Here is a 14,353-nt window from a genome sequence, read left to right as displayed (position 1 = left end):
ACTTCGAAATTTGTTAGTCAAATCTCGCACAGTTTTGCAATGTGGGAGTGTTGTCTCCGGGAAACCCAAATTAAATGTTTGACAAACTGAGACTGTGTATTTACCCCCAACTTTGAACATTTGTTCGACCAAAAACATGCGCTCTTCAATGGTTAGCATTTTAACAGTAACAAAAACAAAACAAAGGAACTAAACTTAAACGTTCACATCAACACGTAATGACACACAACGACGATAATACTGATGCTGGCTGAGATCTAAACAAAACAGTGGAATGTTGGAAGAGTCCACTTGAAGGGAAGTAACCCAGACAGGCGAACAATCATACGGCACGTGTGGCTAACAATCATATGGCGCTGCGGAGAGACTTTTTGAACACCCCATACGTCCTTACATTTGTCAGCTAGCCATTCCTGCTTAGTCGTTTTGCATTTCCTGTCAATCTCATTCTTTCGATGTTTGTATTCCCTTTTGTCTGCTTCATTTACTGCATTTTTATATTTTCTACTTTCATCAATTAAATTCAATATCTCCTGTGTTACCCAAGGATTTCTACTAGCCCTCATTTTTTTACCTCCTTGATCCACTGCTGCCTTCAATATTTCATCTCTGAGAGCTATCCGTTCTTCTTCTACCGTATTCCCTTCCCCTGTTCCTGTCGGTCACTCCCTAGTGCTCTCTCTGAAACTCTCTACAACCTGTGGTTCTTTCAGTTTACCCAGGTCCCTTCTCCTTAATTCCTACCTTTTTGCAGCAGCTATTACACCAAATTCAAGTATTGTACTGAGCAGGGTACAAAGAACCATTGAAGGAACCAAACTATAACAGTACTAAACACTAATTTAGTGGTTCATAACACCTTTCGTGTTCCACTGGTTTCCGCCTGAGTTCTAAAAATCTTGCTGAGGCAAGGATTGCCAGACTCATTCAACGCCAGTCCATCACTGTTTTATGAACCATATTTGAAACAAGTACAGGGAAGCAATGCAGGCAAACTAGCTGAGCCAGTTGGTGGCATTTCGAGTGAACATGGATGATGAGAAAGGAATTGTGTTGGCTGCATACAGAAACCCCCTGTACAGCCCAAACGACATGAGACTCGATATTACCGCAGTGGATATTGGCTAGAATTCAATGACATGTCTTTTTTTTACTACTAAAACTTTGTGAAAAATATTTGCTTGATGATTTATCTTGAAAAGATAAGATCCACTCCTGTTGAATACGTAATTATCTATATTTAGTTCCCATTGCAGCTCGAGATGTCAGTGGTGTCAGAGCAGCAGCCATCACTGCAGGGAAATGACTTTGGATATCTTGTGGCACCCATACACTAGATATACCTGCCTATACATTTGTAAACTCCTGTCATTTTTCTGTGTATCACACTCAGCTGACCATAGGCAACATTCCTCCCCCTCCCCCACCAGATTGCTGCTTCCATCCCATGTGATGTTGCATTCTGGTCTGAGATGCTGGAGTTAGCGGTCGTGTGTGTGTGTGTGTGTGTGTGTGTGTGTGTGTGTGTGTGTGTGTGTGTGTTTTGTACTAATGAAGGCTGTGACTGAAAGCTATATATGAGTGTTTTTTAACTGTGCCTGTCTATAACTTGACATGTCTTCTTTTTGGTAAGTAAGTTATAATCAACTGTAGAGTTATAGACAGGCACAGTTAAAAAACACTCATATATAGCTTTCAGTCACAGCCTTCATTAGTACAAAACACACACACACACACACACACACACACACACACGCGACCGCTAACTCCAGCATCTCAGACCAGAATGCAACATCACATGGGATGGAAGCAGCAATCTGGTGGGGGAGGGGGAGGAATGTTGCCTATGGTCAGCTGAGTGTGATACACAGAAAAATGACAGGAGTTTACAAACAAAAGAACTGTGCTGAGTAGTTTGGAAAAAAGCACAGGTCACACCTGTTTACAACAATGGTAGCAGAAGTGATTCGACAAAACTATTGCCCAGTCTCCTTGACACTGATTTGTTGTAGAATATTTGAACATATCCTGAGCTTGAACAAAATGAACTACTCCGTGTCAACCCGTACGAATTCTGAACAGACAGATCATGCAAAATCCGACCCTCACTTTTCTCACACGACTTACTGAAAGCTTTGGATTAAGGCAGTCAAGTAGATTCAGTATTTCGTGATTACTGAAAAGCATTTGAAGCAACCCAGCGTGCCACCTCCCTAGATGGTGACCTCCTCTCTCATGGCTCCATCCACACCTCTGTCCACATTAAACCCACTAACCACCAACATTACCTGCATTCTGACAGTTGTCATCACTTTCACACCAAGACGTACATCCCATATAGCCTGGCTACCCGTGGACGGCATATCTCCAGTGACAAAAACTCGCTTGCTCAGTATGCTGAGAGTCTAACCAAGGCCTTCACAGATAGACACTATCTCCCAGATCTAGTCTGCAAACAGATCTCCCATGCCATTTCCCCTCACACCCCCAATCCTCCCACCAACCCCAAGAACCAGCCCCTTCATCACCCAGTATCACCTCTGACTGAAACAACTGAACCACATTCTTTGCCAGGGCTTTGATTACCTATCATCATGCCCAGAAATGAGGGACATCCTACTTGAGATACTTCCCACCCCTCCTCAAGTGGTGGTCTGTCGTCCACCCAACCTCCACAACATCCTAGTCCATCCCTATGCCACTCACAATCCCAATTCCTTGCCACAACAATCATATCCTTGTGGAAGACCCAGGTGCAAAACATGCCCAATCCACCCACCCAGCACTTTCTATTCCAGTAGTGTCACAGGTTTATCCTACATCAGGGATTGGGCCACCTGTGAAAGCAGCCTTGTCATTTATCAGCTCTGCCGCAATCACTGCACAGCTTTGTGTATTGGTATGACTACCAACCAACTGTCCACCAGGATGAATGGCCACTGTCAGTATGTGACCAAGAGCCAAGTAGACCATCCTGAGGCACAACATGCAGCCGAACATAACACATTTCATTTGGAGCCTTCCCTCCAACCCCAGCTTCTCTGAACTGCAAAGATGTAAGTTATCCTTACAACACATTGTCTGTTCCTGTAATTATCCCAGCCTCAACCTATGAAAAGATACTGTCCCCATGCCTTCCATCCAACATTTTACACCCACTCTGTCCTGTCATCTCCTCTCCATTCTCATCTCCCATCCAGTTTACTTGCAGCCCTCTGCCAACACACCTGCCTGTCTTTCCCCACTCCTCTCCTTCATGTTCCTTCTTTCCCCACAATCTCCTGACACTGCACCTGTTGGCAGTCTAGTCCCTGCATACTCCACCAGACAGTGTTCATTTCTCTCCCCACCTGTACACTACTATCCCTTGCCCTCACCCACTCCCTCCAGATTGCTGCTTGCCTCTCACTTGATGTTGCATTCCAGCCTGAGATGCTGGAGTTGGCAATCATGTGTACTTACATTTTGTGTGTGTGTGTGTGTGTGTGTGTGTGTGTGTGTGTGTGTTGCTGATGAAGGCTGTGGCCGAAAGCAATATGTAAGTGTATTTTTCAATTGTGCCTGTCTGCAACTTGACATATCTTCTTTTTGATAAGTACCAATCTGTCTTATTCCTACCAGGAGTTTCCATTGTTCAATACAATAGATTATAGTTACAAGAGGAGCTAACTCAGCTGCAAATAGAATCCGACAGGGATTGCATCGGGCCCTGGAGCTTTGATCAGTCTCAACAATTTCAGCTGTTTCTCAATGCCACTGGTGCTGGTATCTATTTCAATAAGAGGTATGAAAATGAAATTAGATTGGTTCTCCTAGGCTTTTCTTTGTAAAGGAGCATTCAATAACAAAGTTAAACATTTCTGCTTTTGCTTCGCTACCCTCAATTTCATTTTCCGTCTCATCCATGAATGTCTTGCACTAACTTTGGTGCCACCCAAAGCCTTTATATACAAACAGGATTTCTCTGGGTTTTGTGAAAGATCATGTGACAAAATTCTGCTACAGTAAGTCACTGAGGGCTTCAAGCGTTGCTTTCTTGACAAGTGCATTTCATTCAGCATCTCTTTATCTATAGCCCTAGGCTTTGTTTTGCATGTATTATGCTGACATCTCTGATTCTTTAGAAGTTTCTTTCCAGTGACTGTATACAATGGAGGGTCCTTCCCGTTATGAAATGTTGTACTGAGTACACATAAATTCATTGCATAGTTGACTATTCTTTTAAACTTGAACTGTAGTTCCTCTACATGCTCCTGTCATGTGCTGGTAGTTCCAAGTTCCTCATTGAGGCATGACTTTACTGGTCTTTTTTTCCCCCTGGTTTATTGAAGATATATTTATCTTTCTACTTGTTTTAGAGAAAATATTGCACACACAGAATTTTGTGGCAATACAAAATGAAGTGATCAAATTGGTTCAGTTGTAAGTGAAGCAGATGGTAGATTTTGAATCGTTGGTAGAATATTGAGAAAATTGACTCAATCTACAAAGGAGAGTGCTTATAAAAAACTTGAACAATGATATAGGATGGATCTCACTAGTGAGTGGGACCCATACCTAACATAGGAGAGCCATTAAAATGTAAACAGGATTTTTGCACTTTGGATAAGAGAGGAGTCAGTTTTTGATTAAGGCACTAAATGTACGAGATGGTTGTAATTAAAAAGCATCTGCTCACAGAGGTCCAGTGTGGACTGTAATTATCATATGACAGCAAAACTTGGTAGGTACTCTAATGCTTTAATGTGGAATTGATTTACACTGGAAAAAATTATTCCAGTTTTGGCCACCAAATGCAAATTGGTGCAGTGAATGGAAGAAAGATGTACAGAAATGTTTCCATATGTGATGGTTTGGGAATGGCGCACAAGCAGAAAAGGACAAACAAATGAGAAGGGCATAATGTTCATTTTATTATTAACTGCTGCTTTCGTAAGTGGTTCAATATGAGCACCGGAGACATTGATAAAATGCTGTATACCGCCAGATTTTCACCGGGATGTGGCCAAAATAGGAACTAATTTTGTTCCAGCATAAATCAGTTCTGCATTGATGCATTAGCATATCTATAAAGTTTCACTGCCACGTGGTAATTGCAGCTCACATTCAACCTCCATGGGGAAACTGCAATTTAATTACAATTTCCAGGTAGTTAGTTAGGGACATATACAAGATCTATCTATATTCTTGCATCATCCCATAACACCTGTTCCCTCATTATTTGTAACAATAAGTAAGATGTGCATTACTCTGTTGTGCACACATTTTTTGTTTTGTCTTGAAAGAAGGTGATGGAACTTATGAAATTTTCATTAGATTCAGTACACAGTTTACAAATTAAAGAATTGCTCATTGGTCATGATGTAGCTAAAAATAGAGGTTATAAGCATTGGGGTCAAATGTCGCAAATGAAAATATTGCTGCTTGCAGACTTATGGAATATAAACCATATTTAACTACCACAGAAATCTCATTAGAGGCAGGTTTAAATGTCGCTAGTGTTCACACCATTCTCAGAAAGCACCACTGCATTTTGTGAAGTAGGTACCACATCATCTCATTCAGATAGAGAACTGTTCGGGTGAATAGCTGTTCGCAGATTTTTATTTGATTTGTTGCGTAAGAGGGAGAAAAGTTTTTACAATGGCTGTAATCTGTGATAAGATATGGATACACAAGAGAACAGATATAGAAAAGAGGAGGAAGAGGGGTTTAATCCTGAAATCTCCCTTCAAGAGGAAATTTTCTAGCAACATTCTTCTGTGATTCAGTAGTTTTGTTTCTCTTCACAACGGATACACGATGAATGCAGCATATTATTACTCGCTCTTGGTAAGTGAAATTGTACAACATGAATGGCTGAGAGATCCCAAAGGGCAATTTCAGCCATCCAATTGGAAAGGCATCTTTGCTTCATTGCTTCGCAAAATATGAGTACTTTGTGTGGAAGTGTAGCTGTTAAGTGTAGATAACTGTAATGGTGTGTGGGGGGGGGGGGGAGGGGTGTGTGCGTGCACACACATATGTGAGAGAGAGAGAGAGACACCAACCAACAGTATCACATATCTTCACTTCACAAGACACTGCGGAGAGGTTTGGAATTTAATCCAGGACATTTGCACAAAAACAGGTGATCAGGTACTTTATGCCACCACCCCTCCTCCTCTCCCCTCTGCTGTAAAGGTGAAGGGACTGTAAAGGTGAAGGGAAAATTGTCAACAGCAAATGGTAAACCTGGGCAGTCATCCAGCCAAATACTGGCTACGCCCAATGGTGATTTGATGGGAACTGGTGTATCCACCTCGGCACAGCTCATGGTTGATGTGAAGGTTGTTTATTTCAGGAAATATTATGCTTCTATACACACTAGCCTTAATCAGCTATAAAATCTATGAAATATACTGGATGGACACTTCGTAAAAATAGATAAATTCTTGATATTTTCCCATAGATGACTACAGCATGTTTAGACTTCAGAAGGTGGTGATAGGTTAATAAAAATGCACCAGTTTTTCTTTTGTTGAGGAGTACAAGTATAATTGGCTGTACAAGTGCTTCTCTGTTGATGCAAGGATCAAGAAGCTGCTCATCACATGGAAAAAAGTAATTATTTCTCCTTTGGTAATTTTATCCATCACCAACAAACTAGGGTAAAGGGGGCAGGGGGGGGGGGGGAGATGGAGGAATATTCTAGCTGTCAGTATCAACTTGGTCATGTCAATGACAACTGGCTCAAATCAACTATGGATATCTATGGTTTGCTCATAGTGAGAAGAGCTAGAGCTCCCTAGTCCAGAATTAGCACAAGTCAGTCAACTTCGGTGCGCTCACATTATGCATACGTCCCCTGCCTACGTCCCAACCTCACCATTCTAATACAGAAACTTATGTTGTAGGTATTGTGAAGTGATTGTTGTGCTGTGTTGTGTTCCATAGTAAAGTAATACATCTCTCGATGAGCAACGAAGTGATTCCTGGTCCATCACGGGCAACACCAGATACTCCGTCCATTCCTTGGAGGAGGGCAAGGGGCAATAAATCATGAAGTGGAACAAAGAAAATAAATATTAATGTCACTGAGTGTTGTGATCAGGAGATCAAATATAAGAAGTTGTTCCACTTCTCTCTCAACTGATAAGATAACGGTGTGATACACAGGGGCAAGCTTCAGCTCTGAGAAAGGAATTCACAAATTTTGAAAGATAACCCTGGAAAATCACCAGAATCTCTCAGGAGGGGGTGGGGGGGGTGGGAGGGGGGGGGGTAAGAGGTAAATTTCAGTTCAAAATTTTCTATTCTACAATGCTTTGAAGCTGCCTCCTCCTTTGCCTAAATTACTTTAACCCTCACAATACTCCGCCCCGATAGCTGAGTGGTCAGCGAGGTGATCTGTCACACCAAGGGGCCTGGGTTCGATTCCCGGCTGTGTTGGAGATTTTCCCCGCTCAGGGACTGGGTGTTGTGTTGTCCTCATTATCATTTCATCATCTGTGGAAGGCAATGGGAAACCACCACTGGAATCACTTCCCTGGACACTCATGCTGTGGACCTCTCTGACGAGGTTTCCCCCATGACAAGGTCTGCCATAAGGCAGAACACAAGTTTTTTTCACAATACTAAGGGGCATGTACTCTGTGTCTACCTCTTGACAATATTATATTCTAGTCGGTTACTTGATACTTTAAAATTTTGAAAAAATATTTATTTTGTAATAGTTCTTCTACCAGATTCCACAAGTTTTAATCTTTTTAGTTAAACTAAACCCAAAAAAAAGTCCCCGCAGCAGAGCCCACTTTCCCCAGTTAATGTTGTATTCAATATTTCCAGGTTCAGGGCCTTACTTCCACATCAGTATCTCTTTAAAATTATGTTGAGAGTAAAAGTCAACAACAATGAACTAAATTTGCATTTTTTAAATGTTTTGTGGTGGTCATGAAGTCAGTAGTACACAATACAGAAAGTGCATTGATATTGCTAATAAAGAACAGCTCGAGTGTAAGATCACAATTCCAGTCTTTGTTAAGGCTCATTTGAAAGTGTTGTGTTCATTTGAAAGGGTTGTGTTAACAAGTATGACAGGAAAATATTAGCTGCTAATGATGCAACAAGTGCATCAGGAGGGCAACAGAGAACAAGCGTCCATGAGATGCAGCCTTCTATGGGATATTCATGTCGGAAAACGAACATTGTCAACATTCAAGATATGTTCAAAACAAACCATTAACTTGCACCATGAACGCCAAATGAAAAATGATGTGCCCAGTGTTCACAAAGGTTCTCACCATCAAGATCGAAGGCGAACTCCTTAAGAGTTACAAAGAATGCAGGACATTAATACACAGACCAGGAATCAAGTGAAAGCAAGCTATTTTGACCAGCTACTGGCCAAAAGCAGTGCTCTTACCATAGTTGTAATTCTCTTAGACCCATTTTCCCACTCTCGCTTGCTGTGACATAAATATTCCCTACTGCCCTTACAAGATCATGCACATGAGAAAGAAGTGTAGGAGTAGAACACCTCTGACCTCTTACAGCACAATAAATAACTTTCCAGCCAATATACCATCCAGATTCACAGTCATAGTACTTGTATACCAATGCGTTACGGCATTGATTTTAGTTGATCTTGATAAAACTCTGTTGGTACCTCTAATTTCTAGGGGTTGTTTTTTCATATGCATTTCCTCTTCAAATCCCAATTGGTTGGAATTGAAAACAAATTCCCTACTGAATGAAGGAGTAAGTTTGTTTATCTCATCTACAAATTTTCAGGCTGATTCCACATTTTGTTGTGCTTTGTCAAGTTGATGCTTTGTTTGTAATTTCGCTGTCTTACATTTTCCATTTCTGTAGCGCTGTTTGAAGTTATGCAACGATCCACTGCTTCCCTTGAAATCACTGTAATCTATGTCATGCACAGTTTCATGTGCATAATGTAGGAGGTCACTATCGTGCACATCCTGTAAATCGTATTGTGCAACCTTGAAACACACAAACACCAGCTTTTGTATCAAGAGCGCCTTGTCCTCCCTTGAATATCCATAGTTTTTTTATGCACTACATTGTCATGTTGCTTGCAGAATTGTTCAAAATATTGTCTTAATCTTCTTTTTTTTCCATTTTTCCTTCTATGCTGCAGATGATCTTCCATGTACCTAATTATGTTTAGTATCCACTTCTTGGACAACAATTGTGCTTTACTATGTTTCAATGGAGACAGGATTTGTGGCTCCCCATCTGACAAGGATGATTAAGAACACGTCTTGACATCGGTTTTAATATCACCTTCAGTTGTCAAGCATGTATCGTCATCATTTTATTCCTTACGTACATTGTTCCTACAGTTGAGCGTACATGACACCACCCGTTCCACTGACTCATCTTGCAGAAACATAAATATTTCATTTGCCACTTCTATTTCAAGTTGCGAAATTCCTTGGGATTTCTGATGGAATCTCAGTTACGGCAACTGTTGTCATAGATATAATACAGTGTTTGGCTTTCTTTATCGTTGCCATTGCTGTGCTTTGTACCAAGAACACTAGCACTGTAGCACTGCTGTGAGTTACTTGTTGACTAAGCAGTTCAACTATGCTCTGTAGCCTCAGGCTGTGCTTACCATTGTATACCACCAGTTCTGCCCCAGTTGCCATTAGCAGCCAATATTGTGATTGCTTGTAGACAATACATGGAGCATCAAATGTTGTAAACGTAATTGGCCTTTTATAACTTCAGACTCAAGGGGTTACTTGTAAGTTTGTGCTAAAAGGTATTTTCAGCTTCTGAAGCCTACTTACAAATCAGTAAAAAGTATGTTGTTAATATAATTCAAGAGCAGTTAAGTAATCTTTTTGTGGACATAAAGAACAGCAGCCCCTCGCTGTTAATGCAGATTATGGAAAATGCCTTGGTATTGGTGGGGTTAAAGTGGGCACTTTGTTTGCATGTGTAAAAGAATTTCTTGTCATCCAGGTTCAATAACAAAGTCAGTTATTCAGAAACCCCCATGTAGAGTAATGATTAAGATACTTGGCTGGTGTGCTGGAAGTAGTGAGCATGAGTCCTGTCATGTGTCAGTCTCCTTTTTTTTTTTACATCACGATAGAAATGGCTATGTTTTTATTCAGTCAATTGTGACTGCATCCTGAGATACTTGGGATCATAGCCTATACTACTGTATAAGTGGTTTCAAAAAGCCCATCTTTTCACTGGAGACGTCTCTGTGTTTTTGTAGTCACACTCTGCATAAAATGGAATTGTACTTTTTGACTTTTTCTTTTAATTCTCTTTCCCTTAGGCCAAGATCTACTGGGAAAATCCAGTTGGATAACTTCAACAGGGGTGTCTTGAGGAAAACAATTGAAGACTTCAGCTTGGTGCAGAAGACTGCCGCAAAACTTTGACCAAAACTCAAGAAAAAGATTGGCTGGACTTGGATTTTGGGTATTAAATCTCTGTAGAATATTTAGTCGTCCATGGGATGAAAGCGGAAATGTGCGTAATAAGAGGTCTTTACTGCTAGAGTGTGAATACATTATTATTTATGTTAACTTTGTAAGGTGGTTTGTAAATATGGTTCTCCCGAATCTTCCACCACAGTCAGTCATTGTGGTGGACAAAACACCCACACAGTATGATACCAAAGTGAAGATATTAGAATTGTTGCAAAAGAGGCATGTTGGCGGTAATGAGAATATGAGGAAGCAGGCTCTGTTCGCTTTAATTCAAGAACAGACCTGCTAAAAAAATGTATATGATCAACAAAATGGCAAAAGATAAAGGCCGCATGTTTGTCTGCTTGCCACCTAATAATTGTAATTTGAGTGCAGAACAACAAGCATGGGCAAAAGTAAAACAACTGTTTAGGGAGCACAGCATTTCAGGGGCCATGTCGAACGACAGTCTCCTGCAAACTGCAAGTGAATCCATTCTGTGAGTTAACTGCTGGTGACTGGGAAGGATACTGCAGGAAGATCCAACAACTGGAAGAAGATTACTACATGTGCAGCAGTCTTGTGGAACTCACAATAGACAAAATGATTAATTTTACTGCTGAATCAGACAGTTTTGACAATAATCCATTGTCGACAGGTGAAGAACATAATTAGAGTGGTTCTCAGTGATTTACGTGTTCACACAATTCAGCGTTACGCTCGCAAATGTTCAAAATTTTACGCATTCTCTTTTTATTTACTACTGGTTATTTTTAAATTCGAATTGTCCGTGAGAACTGATATGGAATTAATAGCAACAACCACCATCACTCAACACGAAACTATCAAGTTTGATTTCACAAATCCTGTAAACTTGTCTTACATCCTTATCTTAATTTTTACTTACGTAGACATGTAATAAGTAGCAGTAGACAGTTGTTATGACAGTGGCTAATAGGTGGCACTGTCAGCGCCAATTGAAGCACAAATTATATGTCAATGCAAGTGTGTTGCCAGTGCTGTTTGATGTTAGCACAGCTTGTCACCCTTGGGAGCCTATGTGCTGGGAGTCGGTGGATGGTGCTTGCTTATTCTGATCCCTCAGGATCCTCTCTTCTTCTTGCAGACAGATTGGGGCATAAATGAAATGTTACTGGTAAAGCTTCAATATATATATATATATATATATATATATATATATATATATATATATATATATATATATATAAAACAAAGATGATGAGACTTACCAAACAAAAGCGCTGGCAGGTCGATAGACGCACAAACAAACACAAACATACACACAAAATTCTAGCTTTCGCAACCAACGGTTGCTTCATCAGGAAAGAGGGAAGGAGAGGGAAAGACGAAAGGATGTGGGTTTTAAGGGAGAGGGTAAGGAGTCATTCCAATCCCAGGAGCGGAAAGACTTACCTTAGGGGGAAAAAAGGACAGGTATACACTCGCACACACACACATATCCATCCGCACAGACACAAGCAGACATTTGTAAAGGCAAAGAGTTTTTTTTTTTACAATGCAGAAAAACTAAAGAACAGATTTGAATTATGCAAGGAGGACAGAACCTCATCTGTTGCGTTACTGGAAATATGGAATGTACTCTGTGGGGTGTGGTTACATGTGAATAGTATCAAGTGCAAATAAATACTTCCATTTATGGAGCATGGTGGAGGGCTTTTAATAGTTTGAGCAGTCATTATGATTTTCACACCAAGAAAGGGCAGTGTATATGAAACAATTTTAGGTTTTTATATCCATTTACTGGGACAGGAATTGTTCCAAGAAGATAGTTTATGCAGTGTTATGATGTCATAAATTAAACAGCAGTACATGTGCAAGACTGTATAAAATAAGATGCCTTTTCTGCCGTCCATTATTACGAGGTTTGATTATTATTGGGGGTGCTGTTTGCTATATATTACCTCATTCCAACATCTCAAGAAATGTGAACAGTTTCTTTGTGACAGTCTGAAATACCATTGACTGCTATTCAAGATTTATATGCATTAATAACTAGGATGATTCAGGCTGCCCTGAATGCTGAAAGTAGCGTTACTCCATATTGTGTCGATGTTGATATTGTTTTATTACAACCACTCCCTATAAATGTTTCTTAAAGTTGTCTTTAAAACATAGAAAAAGGCTTCAAAAATGTGCTACATAATTCATTGCTTTGGAGTGTTACTTTGACCATGAGAAGTGTATGAATAAACTTCCTTGATGTCACTTGATAGTGCAAAGTGTATTAAAAAGTGTTTATAAGGCATCCATTCACTTATATTATTTGGTAGGAAAGGGAGCGTGGTCCCTAGACTGCATTTTCAAATACTTTGCTTGATACTTTGTACCATCTTCGAGGTTAACATATACACTTACAGTTTACAGAAATTAATGGATAACGGTTGAAACTGCCAAACCTTTTGGCAAATCAACAGACTGCTGACCAAAGGAATAATCGTGTGGACCAGTGGTTTATCTGCCAAACTTGATCCAACAAGGAATACTTAATGTTTATAGAATCAATCATAGATTATCATTATAAGTGTCTCGTATGAATCGTGAAGCAGTGGTTGAAGCCTCCACTTGGCCGATTTTTGCATTGGGTGTGCCACACACTCCTACCATCAACTGTCCAACTCTCTAAGTGAAAAAAATTAGCTGCATTATGCTTATGATCTGTATATATGTTTCTTCCATTACAAAATGTTCTTATATATTTGACCAAGTCCTATATCTTGTCTCAACTGGCCATGATTATTTCTTCTCCTTTGCTTCATTATTTGTGTGTTACTCTCACCTCATTTCATTTTCTGTAGCTGGTCTTTTCTAGTTGTTTTGAGGCAACTACCCCTTTGTGCAGCAGATTTTGAAAACTGTGTGTTACTGTCACTAAAATACTCTTCCCTCTATTCTCTGTCCCCATTTACCTTTTGAGTCTTGAAAGAGTGAAACCTCTGCTCAGTGACTGCAACAAATATCAATTGAGCCACCAGCTCCCAAAATATTCAGTAAGTACATAAATAATATTTATGGATAATACATCTGTTACTTTGTGTTTAATAGCTGACATTATTTATTACCTTTATTTCAGAGAGATGTTTTCCTACTGTTTAGAAAATAGTGTTTAGTACAGATCACTAACCACAGTTATTTTTCTTCCTATTTAGGAAATACGTGAGTATGCCCAGTACTTGTTGAGGCTTGTCTTTAGTGGTGATGAAGAAGAACGTTAGTGAAGTTTACTACTTATAATTTCACCGTTTGAGAACCACACTCATGGGGGAAGGCCACAAAAATGTGTAGAGTCTACAGGCACAACTCCTGCAATACCCAGTTTCAGCAAATGAAAGTTGTGTCATTAGATTTTATCATTGTTATTAAAATGAAGTATTTAATTTAAAATGTGAATTATATTTGAAAACTGTTTCATAGATTAAATTAAAAATAGTGCTTTTTGTACTAATCCACATAAGGATTTTATTGCATACTATGTTTCTTGTAATTTATTTCCCTTTATACTGCACTATCCGCACTGATACCTTTATTTTTTCAGGTGAGATGTAGGCTAAATGTTTCTGTTTTCTACCAACCTTCAAAAAACACCAAGGCCAAGAATATTAATTATTTCATTAATCAAAGCCATAAATGCCACAGTGAGCAAATAATATAGAATAATAATCGTGCCCTTAACCATGTAACATGGGATCAGACCATCAAACTTCTCGTCTTTCCTCTCTCATGTGAGAAATATCACTGTAGATGAGTTAGTACAAGAAACACAAGTGTTGACAAAATCCAATACTTAGCTTCCAGTGGCCACTTACTTTCACCTTAGTGTACAGTAGAGCTGCTTAGCAGAAACACAATTTGACTAATTGTGTAGAAAATAACTTTACTAC

General features: G+C 39.7%; 2 protein-coding genes across 5 annotated transcripts in view; one reads left to right on the top strand and one right to left on the bottom strand.

Annotated features, from left to right (window-relative positions):
• LOC124545365 (hsp70-binding protein 1) overlaps nt 1–13,939 on the top strand; it is a 45,500-nt gene extending 31,561 nt beyond the window's left edge. The window contains exons 6-7 of one of the 3 annotated variants that reach the window (XM_047124276.1): nt 10,298–10,443; nt 13,622–13,939. In XM_047124276.1, the coding sequence (XP_046980232.1) occupies nt 10,298–10,330 (33 nt within the window). In that variant the 3' untranslated portion in view covers nt 10,331–10,443; nt 13,622–13,939. Of the gene's footprint in view, nt 1–10,297; nt 10,495–13,621 lie in introns of all 3 variants that reach the window. The other 2 variants (XM_047124277.1, XM_047124275.1) reach the window with 2 other exon arrangements.
• The window catches only part of LOC124545363 (transcription initiation factor IIA subunit 1-like), an 80,111-nt gene that overhangs the window by 48,518 nt on the left and 17,240 nt on the right, over nt 1–14,353 (bottom strand). The window lies entirely within an intron of this gene.

This window comes from Schistocerca americana, chromosome 8, assembly GCF_021461395.2.
Source record: "Schistocerca americana isolate TAMUIC-IGC-003095 chromosome 8, iqSchAmer2.1, whole genome shotgun sequence".
Classification (NCBI taxonomy): Eukaryota; Metazoa; Arthropoda; class Insecta; order Orthoptera; family Acrididae; genus Schistocerca; species Schistocerca americana.
The sequence above is the reverse complement of the archived record's forward strand: the minus strand, read 5'-3'. Positions and strand labels throughout refer to the sequence as shown.